The sequence below is a fragment of the Polyergus mexicanus genome, unplaced genomic scaffold, assembly GCF_030449975.1.
Source record: "Polyergus mexicanus isolate NDT 795.1 unplaced genomic scaffold, iyPolMexi1.0 SCAF_2, whole genome shotgun sequence".
In the NCBI taxonomy this organism is placed as follows: domain Eukaryota; kingdom Metazoa; phylum Arthropoda; class Insecta; order Hymenoptera; family Formicidae; genus Polyergus; species Polyergus mexicanus.
This window is the reverse complement of record NW_027223322.1, coordinates 2,204,412-2,218,395: the sequence shown is the minus strand read 5'-3', so window position 1 is coordinate 2,218,395 and position 13,984 is coordinate 2,204,412. Positions and strand designations below refer to the sequence as shown.

The 13,984-nt window shown below is 33.6% G+C and overlaps 2 protein-coding genes across 5 annotated transcripts in view; one reads left to right on the top strand and one right to left on the bottom strand.

The window, feature by feature from the left end:
• Nucleotides 1-8,779, bottom strand: part of Tsp26a (Tetraspanin 26A) — a 99,836-nt gene extending 91,057 nt beyond the window's left edge. For all 3 annotated transcript variants that reach the window (XM_070314922.1, XM_070314930.1, XM_070314927.1), the window contains exon 1: nucleotides 8,291-8,779. In XM_070314922.1, the coding sequence (XP_070171023.1) occupies nucleotides 8,291-8,380 (90 nt within the window). In that variant the 5' untranslated portion in view covers nucleotides 8,381-8,779. The remainder of the gene's footprint in view (nucleotides 1-8,290) is intronic.
• Mrps24 (mitochondrial ribosomal protein S24) overlaps nucleotides 1-13,406 on the top strand; it is a 114,368-nt gene extending 100,962 nt beyond the window's left edge. Inside the window, exons 1-3 of one of the 2 annotated variants that reach the window (XM_070314938.1) lie at nucleotides 12,285-12,422; nucleotides 12,633-12,813; nucleotides 12,886-13,397. In XM_070314938.1, coding sequence (XP_070171039.1) covers nucleotides 12,396-12,422; nucleotides 12,633-12,813; nucleotides 12,886-13,175 — 498 coding nt within the window. In that variant the 5' untranslated portion in view covers nucleotides 12,285-12,395 and the 3' untranslated portion in view covers nucleotides 13,176-13,397. Of the gene's footprint in view, nucleotides 1-12,284; nucleotides 12,423-12,632; nucleotides 12,814-12,885 lie in introns of those variants that run through there. The other variant, XM_070314937.1, reaches the window with a different exon arrangement.
• Nucleotides 13,407-13,984: the final 578 nt, after the last annotated feature.

Sequence of the window (13,984 nt, the reverse complement as noted above, 5' to 3'; positions counted from 1 at the left end):
AAAATTGCAGGGACCGGTTGGGCTGATGCAGAAAGAGAAAGAGTCTCGGGGAGAAGTTTAATTCTTAAAATTGTTCCCCGAGTAGCCGCTTGTTAAGCACATCTCTCCTTTTTCTCCCTCCCACAACTTTGGTGCATTCTTTATTAAAGTTACACCGAAGTAAACGTTGTAGGGTGATTATTGTATGCGAGCAATTTTTTTAATTTTTCTACTATCACGACTTTATGCCCCTTTCTTCTCGTTCTATTATTATACTTATATGTAACATTAATTTATAGTATCATTGATAGAGAGAGAATGTGATAATATCTGTATACATGTAGATATTAAAACGAGAATACATATTAAAACGAAATTAGCTCGTAATGATATATATAAGTCCCAATTCTTCCTTATTTAACATATGGTATTGTAGATATCTATTAATATAATGTTCAAAAGGGTTGGTTCAGATATTGTCGCATGATCCTTCTGCATTTTTGCGATCTCGCTCTCTTTACGATGATAGATATGACAGATACAATTCCATCGAGACTTGGACGAATTGTCCCATTGCATTTTGCCGATTTCACGGACTTCGACTTTGCGAGATCATCCCTACTTAACATTAACATAATTCTGGGGCGGAAAGACGAGAGAGGGAGAAAGAGAGAGAGAGAGAGAGAAAGAGAGATCGACTTTGCATTCGGCTCGCACCACAAACTATTCCGGATGCCGGGATGCGGAGATCGTCGTATGTGCACCTTTGTGCCGTTGCACACGGATCAATGGGGTCTTTGATGTTAGCGATTCCAACAAAACGCGTGTGATGCGAACATCACCACTACTGCGACGTTCCGTTTCCACGCATTTCACATCCTTCCGAATATCATTATCTTGCTTCTCATAAGACTTCTTGGCTCGTGCTTCCGACGTCAGCAGCAGCTCGTTATGCTTCGCATTGGTTTGCACCCGAAATTCGTTCTTCGTTTTTTTTTCAAACGCGGCGACAATCTCTTATATATCGCGCGACTTATCGGTATAAAATACATAATATTATATCGATGTGATTTTTGTATCTAGATTTGAAGTTTTAGAAATGTAATTAGATTGTAACAAAAAAAAATTTATAACTTATAAATTTTATTTCTACTAAATGAAGAGATTCTGTTACGTATTTCATATATTAAGAATTATGAAAAATTAATTTGCTGCGATATTAATCGTGTTTAAAAAAAATTTTTTTTTTTTAATTGTCTTTTTTTTTTCTTGTTCTAGTCGCATATGAAAAGATAATCGCCGATAATAAATATTACAGTCGATATGTCACCGAGAGAAACATTTAGCTTTAGATTAATTAATTAAATCGAATACATTTAATTAATTCGTCAGACATGCAAATAATATTTGTAGTAATTAGTAATGTTGGTATCAATAACGTTTATATATCTCTTGTTTATATTCCTTCTTGTTGATGTATGAAGTATATAGTGATAATTTGATTTATTTAATATTTCAACTGAGGATTCAATTTCACTCAATTAATTTTAGAATACGATACAGAATTATTGGAAACTTCGATTTAATTCAAATGCTCATCATGTTGTTGATTACATATCAAAAGATCATTAGCTGTAATTATTAAATAGAGATTATCCCTACACATAATTAGTATAAATAAAATTTATACTATTACTGATCGTTGCTGCGTCGGTCGCTATTTTTATTAAAGAGAAGCATCGCGCGACGCCGTTTAAAGATTAATACAGTCTGTACGACAAACAAACAAGATGACTTCCATTTGCGCGACGGTATATGCGACGCAACGACTTGAGAAATATCGAGGAAAGAAGTTATCTTAAAGTTCTTCTCGAGAGAATTTTTATAAAGAAACGCGTGCGCGCGCGAGAATGTGTGCCGTGTTTCTACTCAAGTGCCGGCCGACGACAGAGCAAAACTGTTTTAACGATGCTTTTCGCACACGCTTGTGGCATAGTTCTCTTACATGACAAGTCTCTGGCTGCGATTAGATCGCCGAGATGTGGAACATCTCGAGGGAATTATACTCTTTTATATATTGTATCTCTCGCGTATGTTTTTTTTTTAAATTTATATATAATATCGAAATACAGGATGTCCTGCCAATTCTGATGGCAGGTTTTTTTCAAACAGAAATATTCGGAATATTATCAATTCTTGAATAATTTGTAATAATGTGAGCTTCGGCAAAACTTCGAACTCTAACGTGATAAAAATTGATGATTATTTGACGTATGAAAATTTCACGTAAACGAAACTGTAGTCGTTGATTAGATGCTTGGCCGGATTTCCTCTCGAGTTATCGATAAAGGCAAGAAGGATCACGCCGAAAAATTCAATCGCGTGAAACCACGAAACACAATTTAAATTTTAAATCATCCGTGAATCGACGAAGGTTGCTCTGGTCGTCGTATGTGTGTTGTCATCATCATTGTTCTGAAAATCCCCGTAGAAAGTCTACGTGCGCGCTTCTCTCTATCAGTTCGCCATTACCGGAAGTTTGCGCATCCTGGCAGGTAAGAACGTGCCGAATGAGGAGTTCGTATCCTCCATGCACCTCCATAGCATGGTGGCCGGTTGCACTGGTTAGAAACCGGTTGTGCGCGCAACTTTTGTAATGAGATTCCTCAAACGCCGCCGACGGCGGTGAAGGATGATGATGCGGGGAAACCCGGGTGAAGGGAGGCAAATCGGCAGGGACGGATCTAAGGAATTTTTAAAGAGACGATACTGGCAGAATTCAGTGTTCGAAACGAATAACTTTCTTCGTATTATATAAAATTATTAATTTTTCTTTTTAACTTTTCTATATACCTTCTCTTTTACATATTGTATATAATGTTATAAACCACCCTGGCAAAAGTTATAGAGATAACGTTATTATTTTATATCTAAAAAGTAAAGGATGATGTAAATAAAGAAAGTCATTTTTCCAAGAAAAATTTGCGACGGAGTATTAATATACATTTCAAAAATATATTAAAATATGAATAAAGTTTGCGCATAAAGAATAAATAATTAAGCATGAATAAGAAGTCACTTTGAAACTTGAATATAATATAACATTATATTCTTAGTATCTTGTATTTAAACAGACTTTATTTTATTACAACATATATTTACCGCATTATTACATTGTTTTTTCGAATAATCGTAATGTTGAAAACTTCAATCGGATTTATTTTATTTTATAAATTATATGAATATAGGTATGTGAAAACTAATAGCTAAACTTATTTTTTTTTTTTTAACACTTTTTACATGTAAATATACAAATAAAATTTATAGATAATATAATAGAATTATATCTATATTTCTGGAAAGCTAAGAAAATGTAAGTTTAATTATCCGCCTAGATTAGAAACATAATGGTCCATGAAAGATGAGCTAACGTTTTCGCGAAGAGCAGTATCGGTGAAGTTTCGTGTGCTCGAACACCTATGGAATCGTCTATGGAACATGCTCGCGGCCGTTCACACGTACGGGAGTGACGTGTAAAGCGGGAGAATACCCGGTTCGGAGTCATCGTCAGCTAGCAAGGCCGATCATCTGTTCGAGGGCAGCCATGCAGAAAACGCGGTGAGCGGATTCGGCTCGTGAAATACGTCTATCCCGCAGCGGAATTCCTTGCGAGACGAATACGAATGATTAAACCCCATAAAGATTCGGATATTTTTATACAAATTATCTCTCGCCGATCGATAAACTTCTCTGTGGATTTTTTAATAAATTTGGAATTCACACTTTAGCTAAAATTTGATTCGACAGAGACGCTCCGTCTTCTTCAAAATTTAATTATAAATCTCTAAATTTGTCTTAAATATGTAATAATAATTGACCTTTATTTTAATTCATCATTCAGATTAATCATTCTCATATTTAAATACAATACGAGGGAGAGAATATTTATATATAAATTTGTTATTTATGTATACATAATCGTATTATGTAATTTTTATGTTTTAAGCAATATAATAAACATGGAGAACGAATAATGCAATAACTTGTTCCTCCACTCGTTTGGGAAAATAAATTTCTAAACTAGTTGTTGAAACAGCTTTCATTAATTCGAGCGAATTGCAATGGAACTGGACCAGCTGTGCAAGCGTGATAAGCACAACGGGTGCATCAATATGTAATCGCGACGATAGCAATCGGAGATGCAGGATAAGCAGCATCAATGATAACCGACGGTTTAAATCGCAGTTTAAAAAGCGCGGGAGAAGTAATTTTTTTTTTCGGGATTTAAAACGAAAAGAACAAGCGCGCAGAAAATTACATTATGAATTCGTTACAGGATTGCGAATGATCTCGGAAATGCTCGTCTCGACAAGTCATAAATGTTTCGTGCGATATCTCATTCTCCTGCGCGCCAACTTTACGAACAGTGCGACGCGCACGGATTTCCGCTCCGAGGGAAAACCTTTTCGTTCGCGAAAAAATCTTGTGTGATAAAATTATTTGCGCGCGATGCTCGTTATTATTTTTCAGCAACGCATAAAAATTTTACGATACCGGTGCTTCGCGAAAAACGCGCATTTCTAACAAAATTTCTCTTTCTGTCTGTCTCACTTTCTCTCTTTTCATCTCTCTGTCTTTTACCTCCCACACATATCCCAATTTATATAGACCGAGGAACGCTAGTAGTAGCGAGATTAACTCGCCACGACTTCCAAACTACGAAACTTAGCGCTTTGGCGAATGTTTGCAAGTTCGTCGAAAGAATATCAGGACGGAATATCGTCGAAGTTGCGACTTTTATTAGCTCAGAACGAGACGAGAATCGTCATTCGAACGATTTCACGGATTTTCACGCGGTCGCTCGAGACATCGTACGTGTTAACTCTAGCATTTTTCACATAGATAAATATTATATTTGATACCCTGCGACAGATTTTGATAAGTGATTATTGTCATTAATTTTATTTTAGTGAGAAGTCATATATATTCATTTTTATGTAGATAAATCTTAAATAAATAATAAGAACGATATTTTTTTTTAAGAAAAGTAAATAATTAATTATTGCTTGCTATTATTTCTCTTTTATATAATACATGATAAATAATATAAATATATATAATTTATATTCAGTAATATTTGACACTTTTTGCATTCGGATTCTATTGCTTTACAACATAAGTAAATCAATTACTTAAAAATGTAAAATTATTACATTTTATTTTTTATACATCATTTAAAAGTTAATTATTACTTTTTTTATTTATCAGACTATCTCTTTTTCATACAGATAAAATATTTTGCGAACACTTGCTGTTCAATTAATCTATTATTAAAATAGACTACGTTTAACATCATATGTATATGAATGTAATTAATATTATTCGTTATACACGGTCACTATTTAATTACGCAGAGTGCTTGGCAGGAAGAACTCTCCACATATCACTAGGCCAGTGCTACATTTCATGAAAACCTCGTACCCAACCCGCCGCCCGGTTACGGGAAAATCAATAATACCTTTAATCCGTCCCGGTGAAATAAGCTCGCACGGAGTTCATTACCGTGCGGTTACTTCAACCCAAGAACAATTCAGTTTGCGACTCAATAATCGCGATCCTTGCGATTTTTCACCGTTCAAACTCCATAAAGTGCCAAGTTCCATCATCCATTAATCGAGGTGAATAGCAATAGAAGATATAATATATGTTCAACGGAAAAATATCGAATTGAATAATTTGGCTTGTGTTATTAATGATGACAAATTTGTTCAAAAATGTCTCTGTTTTTTATTTAAAATATAAGATATAAAATATCTTACAAAAATATTGATATCTTAATATTAGTATCTCTTTTCGTCAATAACAAGGAGACTTGATCGGAGACTTTAATTTCGCCATTGATATCTCGCAGACTTTATGTCAGGCTTACGTTACCATAGGATTCGGTTAGAAATTCGACGATGTTGAGACTTGTATTCGCGTGTAAATCAATCCGCGTAAACTCTTCCGTGTTGACGCGCGAAATAAAATTACGATTTGTAAACAACATGGCATAAATGTGACGCGACAACGCGCCACACAACACTCGCACGTGGAATTGATCTATCGCCGTTTATCGTACGTTATCCACCGTAAGAACGGACAGCCGTTCGATCAAATAGAACGTAAATCAAAAAGAGAAATAGAAAGAAAGAGAGAGAGAGAGAGAGAGAGAGAGAGAGAGAGGAATGGCAAAACGCATGGTGTTCCGTAAATGAAATCTTTCATTTTCCGATAGTTCGCGCTATCCCCTTTAATCGCAAATGTCGCCATCAAAACGCGCTAATTTGCGAATTTTTCTACGATAGATGTTAAAATTGTGCGTATGTGCAATTCCTCATTCTTTCGATTTTAATGGACATGAATTCAGGCTGAAAATAAATATCGGCCAAGATCATACAAATATACAGAAATATAAAAAGAAAAAGATTATTTTCGTTAAAAAAAAAATTTTTTCTCCCAGAAAAGATAAAAACTCCAAGGGATTTGCGAGAGTGATTCTCGGCTAATAGAAACGCGCTATTTTCTGTTTATGCGTCCGTAACTAATGTGCTTGACTACATTGAGTAATATAGTATATATATATATATATATATATATATATATATATATATATATATAGATTACATACTGACAAATATATATACAGAGATCGTCGCGGTTCTCGCAATTGGGACACTTTGCGGCCCACGCAAGCTGCATTGCGGGTCATTTGCGACGGTTTCTACAAAAATGTAGCGTCGCGAGCAGAAAGGACCATTACAAATTTCCCTTCCGACAAACAAGTTTATCACTGCCAAAAATTTATCCTTTGAAACATATCCCTTTACCGTAAAAGTTTTACGATAAATTCGAACGATGGCAGACGTTCGTGTCTGTTCGTCGTACTTAGGTACTCAGCTATCTTGCTAAAAGTCCAATTGATTCGTATATCTATCTTCTATGAAAATCGGCATACACGATGTTATTTTCAATTTAGAATCAAATAATATTATAGTTATAGCTAACAACTAAACAACTCGATTTGTAACCATAATATCTATATTGCATAATTCATAGGATTGTAATTAGATTGAGACATGACAGATAAATTCATTAATAAATAGTTCATTTATTAATATTTTAAGTTTATAAGTTTGTTAAGTTTAATTTTTGGTAAGTGCTGAAAAAAACGTATGATAGATGTGATTTTTATTATAGCAAGATTTTAATTTTTTTTTTCCAATTTACATCACTATTTTTCTCTCATTAATGATAATAGAATACAATAAGTTATTGAAAGAACGATGCCAATAATCTCTCAATCGCGATCGACACAAGCTATTTGATCTATACAGATCATCAGATATAAAAAAGTCCATTATGACATAATAAAGCTTCGATTGCATTTCTTAGATATATTCTAATAAGCGACATATTTAAAAAGATTTTAGACAGCATAATTGATATCTGTCCAACTCTCTCGAATATCGTTTAAAAGATAAACTATTCGACTGATGTGATAGACGTAATCGCATTCTACTGGCAAGATTTCATGCCAAAGAGGGAGAGCTTTACGAAAGGGGATGGAAAAGACCGGAACGAGCGCTTCGCAAACGTAATCGATAGATCGCGCACGTCAATGATTTTCTCATTTAATATCATTAAGATAAGGATGCAAAGGGGCGCTACGGTGGATCGAAATAAAGTATAAAATGGTAATAATTTCAAGTATTGAAATTTCGTTGAAAAAAGAATGTGTATTCTCATTTTGCATTTTATTGTCGGATATACAATGCACATAACGACTTGTATAATCGATAAATATTTTCATGGAACACGAATGTTATTAAACTAAACAATATGACACACTTTATTCGAACGCGAAAAAAGGAGCTTGCATGCGATGATAAATTCTCATTGTAATGCAAACAAAAGCGACCGGAAAGTACGCAAATTTCATTCTGCCTTGGAAATATTGTTCGCTGTTATATTTCCCAAACGCAGAGAACTACTAACGGCTTCGCAAAGCCTTCACGGAGCTGAAGTATAAAAATAAAAAAAAAAAAGGACTCCTTTACAACTACCTCGTTTACCGAAGTGCTGCCTTTGAAGCGCTGCCTTTTGTGCTTTCTTTCGTACTCTTTAATATATATACCATTCTCCTCCAATGAAGCTACACTCAGAGTTAACGTTCGCGAAATCTCAGGGGTAACGTCCGAAACCTCGAAGGTCTCGTGATTCACGCGTGCGACGACGCTCTTGTTATCCTCGCGCGCGCGATGATACTCACCCAGAACATGACGTTAAATCCAAAGATCACGTACTTGAGGCAGCAGCTCACCTCGCTGGTGTCCCTTCGGTACTTCCGCACGGCGGGCATGGCTGAGAGACATTTATCTACCGATCGTGCGAATCCCTCGCATACGTGCCACACAGACACAACACACCGAGAACGGATGGTACACGCGTGGCGACGGCGGAGGGAATTACGGAGCCGCCGCAGGGGCGGCGAGGGAACACACTGTATAATTCATATATTACGCGAGGAAATTAGGAGCACACCACCTACGAGCTAATCACGAGAGCGACGACATGGCCAGCGCGAGGCGATCTTGCGAGGCGAGAGGCCTCTCTTTCAGCTTCTTCCTTTTTCGGAACGCCCGCGCGCTTCTTTTATCTCGCTCCCTCTTTCTCTGTCGGGCTCGGTCGATCAGCTGATCACAGCAACGCACCGTACCGCGATTACGACTGCCGCCATTGTCACGTCGCGGCGCGCACTACTCGCAGCCGGATCAACGAGACTGCCAGCAAGTCGCGACTACCGCCTGCCCTCCCTTCCCTTCCTGCGCTGCACTTTGCGTGTTCCGCCACCCCCGGCGATCTCCCCCCTCTATTCCAGACATCCGCTTCCCCTCCGTCGTACGGAGCGCCTCGCGCTCCCACTTTTAGACAGTCTCGTTGATCTCTCTCTCTTTTACTAGCGATTCTCCTCCGTACGATCGACTCCCACTCGTTTCGCCACCCTACCTGACGGCATCCCCCTCTGATCCGTCGCTCCCTCTTCCAGGGCCGGCTCTAAGTATGTATAGAGGAAGCACGTGTTTGGCCTTTATCAGAGCTCGCTTTGGTTTCGCGTAACATAATATATACAGATGGTATCGAAAACTATTTAGAAATAGAGTTGTATTTATTTGTCTTTTTGTCAATAAACGAATCAATAACAAATTTATAAATTAAGTGTCATGATATATAAAAAAAGATGATGATTACAGTAGTAGAAGTTTTATTAAGAGAAATCTCATTGATTCAAAATATATTTGAATAATAAGGACTTATCTACATTTATGGAATATAAAATCTTTTCTTTTGTTAAAATTATTAATATTGTCATAAAATAATTAAGAACGTTAATTTGTAAAAAATAAGAAAAATTTTGGAATACTAAATCTAAAAAAAAAAAAATTGTTTAATGATGAAAAATTCATCTACAGTAGAGAAGAAGAGATAGCCGGTCCTGTATCATCTCTTTCACGCATTCCCTCTCATTTGCTCTATCTCTATCGTCCTTCCCTGTCAGTTGACGACCTTCCGTCCCTCTTTTCCCTCAACCGCTCGTTGTTATCCCCCTTCGTTTATTTTGCCTCTTCCTTCTTCTTCTTCTTCTTCTTCCCCCCGTTCGCTTTATTGTTCGACGTCTTTCTTTTCGTCTTTTAAGGTACGTCTCCATTAACGCCCTTTTCGCGTTTGCGTGCGTGCTTTTGCGCGATTTCGCGTCTTGTGCCACTTTTACGACCTCCATATAAATGCCAAGCTTACGATCCAATCGATTAGCACGAAAATCTCTCTCACGCAGCATATGATGACTAATTTTAATATATGTGTATATATCTTTCGTCTTTGTTTATTTATTACAAGTTTATGAATTTTTTAATGTATTTATGCTTCTCCTTTTCTTCTCAAGTACCAATATTTTCTAACATTCTGTTATTCTTACATTATGTTTTACATAATTGATATAATTATTTATTTTGTTCACATATTTATTTGTTAAATATCCATATATATAATATGTGTTTAAATATATTTAATTATATAATTTTAAAGTCTCATGGTATAATACTTTTTTCATATTGTCATTTTCTAGCGTGACATCTCATCCTTAGAACATTACGCGAGCAGTTTTATCATTGTAATCGCCTCAAGTTAATGATGATGAATTAACTTATATTGTTTTATTTTATTTAAGTCAACGTGAAATACGTATAATTATTTAAGCTAACGATATCTATTTTCAACTCAACGATTGCAATCGTCAGATATTTGTTCTTCTTTTATATTGAAACATAATATATAAAGTATACCAAAAGAAAAATGATTATGTTCTTTTTTCATTTGCAAATAAAAGACTATTTGAAGGAATTCTTGTGTAGTATTTTGTCAATAATATTGGTCAAAAGTAAAAATATACACACAAATTAATCTAAATTAAAAATTATAAATAATCGAATACATATAATACAACTATATAAACTTTATTTTTCTTCATTTTAAGAAAACGGGAATTAATAGATAGATGAATATATAATTAGATGAATAGATATTGATAGATATATATATTGATAGATTTATCAATAATTAAGGAATAGAGAAATTTCTTAAGAACGTTCAATGATCGTAATAAGATTTTAATAATAAAATTGTCATTGCTCGAGAAGGATGTTAAGAAAATAATAAAAAATTTTCTTAACGATTAGAACATTTTGCGCGAGAATATTTTTACTTTTCTTCAAAAGTTTATTCTCTCTTTCTTAAATTTATACTCTCGTAGTTCAGGTATAGAAATATCAAAGGTAGTGGAAACGTACCTTTAAGGTCGGCCACTCGTTCAATCTCCTTTCTTTACCATAACTCGCGCGCCCACCGTGACTATTCAACACGTTTCACTCTACATCGAGCTCTAGCATCGCTAGATGCGCATGCGCCCATTGGAGCACATTCAGAGAAATAGTCAGTCATCCATAATTCAGTGTTTCTGTATTAAAAAATTCTCTAAAATTTTATAAATTCTATAAAATTATTTTATATATCATTGTAATTCTCGACTATGTTATTAATATGCAATACAGATTTTAATTATTATAATATTTACTTTTACTTTGTATATTCCTTAAGTGTATATATTTACTCACTATCTGGTTTTATTAAAATCGCCAATCTCTCTTTTATTATTTTAAGAAACAATAAAAGATAGTACTATTATGGAAAATATGATATATAAAAGATATATCTGTGTATACTACTAATAATTATATAACATATTTATTTTTAAAAAATTTGTTTTTCGATTCTAATAAATCGTGTTTTCATCATTTTCTACATACATTTTCGAATATACTTGAAAAGCAATTCTGACAATAGCGGCTAGTTTTTGGATTCATCTCTTCTCCAGTTTTGCTGTATTATTTTGGGTTTTGGGAGATAGAGAAATAGCGAAGTAGATTAAAGGGAAAGTTCTTTGTTACTTTGCGAAATCGTTTAAGTCATTAGGGAAGATAGGGAAGCCTTTATCCCTTACGAAAACAAAGCCAAAAGCCAATCGTCGATTTATATCTTTCTTTTGCTCTCTTAATTAAGTAAGTTTTATAGTGATCAAGAAGAGATATATCAATTGGTAACAAACTTATATTTCAATTCCTTTTAAATTATATTTTTATTTTTATATATAAATGTAATGTATGTACGAAAATGTACATAAGAAATCTTGTTACTTTTTATCGATATTTTTAAGAATTCGAAGAATTTTAATTACAATCTCTTTCATGCTATCTTTTTAGTGATTATATTTATCTGATATTTTTTTCTATTTTTAAGAATTTAATTTTTTTGAAATTTTGGTTTGTACTATATCTGTTTAGTGAATATATTCTCAATATTTTCAACTTTGTGAAAATATAGAATTTGACTAAAGCTAGATGCAAAATTCTAGGAATTTTAAGAATCGTGTTTCTTAAAATTTTACTTTGTGCTACTCTTCTTTGATAATTATATTCTTCCGATACTTTTCAAGAATTTAATTGTAATTTGCACAAAATATTAATAGTGATGGTAATTGATATTTTTAATTTATCGACGGTAAATAATTAATATTGATAATTTCTAATTTATTGATGATAATAAAGTAGAAATCGACTTTGACGGATGTCAATGAATATCAAAATAGATTTGATAGCTTCTCTCTTTCTCTCTCTTAAATTAAAAAGAGATTGATGCATTCTTCTTTTTCACATTGTGTTCTCTTTCTAATTGGCATGTGTGTCACTCGTGGTTCGTGGCGTCGCTTTACATAGAGTTTATCTTACATCCAATTAATTAAAAGACGAAATCATCATTGGAAGATGATTTTACTAGAACATACGAGAAATGTATTGAAATTTATTTCCGCAAGTTATATAGAAATAATTAATTCGCGTTGATAAAAGATTTTTATCATAACCTTTTTCTCTAATCTTTCTATTTTTGCTTCTATATTATATTTAACTAATGTCAAGTTTTTTCTTTTTGTTCTTATTAAGGTTTAATTTATAGAATGGATATGTGTGAAAATGATAATTTTAGTATTGTTGTGATTTCAGATATTACCAGTTATTCAACGAAATCTTATACAAAGAAATTTCCATGCGAGCACAGTTCTTAATAAATCACAATCTGGACGCTACAAAGTCACGCCTAAACGAGATAGACCACTGACGTATGAAATGGCAAATCCGCCTCATTATCTCGCTCATAGGAAAAGCTGGAATTCTTGGAATACCTGTATGTAATTTGCAAGAAGTATATATATGCCAGTTTGTCACATTTTTATAAAATATATTATTATCTTTCTAGCGAATATAAAGGATGGCAATAGACCATCAGAGACAGCTGTAGAAGATATGTTTATTCGACAATTCATGAGAGGGACATGGCATAATTTATTCGCGAGCGAAGTTATCATTAAGCGACAACATAATATTATTAGGATAGCTGGAATTATTACTCGTACTATAGCACCCTATAAAATATACTTTTTAACTGGCTATACCGAAGAACTCTTGAGTTATTGGCTGCAATGTCCCATTAAAATAGAATTGGTTACAACTGACAGTAAAAAAGATGTAATATTCAAGTATATATAGAACCTAGTATACATGTGTAAATAAAATTAATTAGATCTTTATTATAAAATAATATTTCTCAATATTTGTGTCGTGATTAAAATTTGCGCAATGCGAAATAAATTTTAATATGATATATATGTGATACGGACTTTTTTATTTTGATTTAAATATTATTTTATTTACTACAAGGTATATATATTTTAGTAATTATAGTATATAATACAGGAAATGCATACACACATATTCCCCTTATCATATATCTACATAAAAATTATTGAAATATAGTGTATATTGAAATAATTAAATAAATAAATGTGCTGCAAAGTTTATTGTTTTTCAAAGAAACTTCTTTACTTTTTATTCTTTGCATGTCATCCATTTATTTTGCATTACTTATAATAAATTGTTACATTCAATCATGACTCGCAGCCATATACAATCATTGCATCTTTATAATAAAAAGAGAAATCATACATCATACCATAAAAGGATTATCCAAGTAAAACTAAACGCTTCAAAAGCAGACTGACAGAGCATTCATAAATTCTATATATATGAAGATAATATAGCATAATAATTTTACATAATTGCTACTAGACCACACTCTCTCTTTCTTTAATATGCTTTTACAATTCCTATATATTCGTTCAGCGTTCAATCAGGACCGTGTGTAGCTCTCTCCTGTTACATTTGTACTTTTTTCGCGTCTCATTTAATATCATCATTCTATATAAATGTCTGATAAGGAAGAATGCTATTACTTGATATCCACGTTATTTTCATCCTGACTTATTACTAGGAAGTACTCTGCGTTGATACCACTGCTT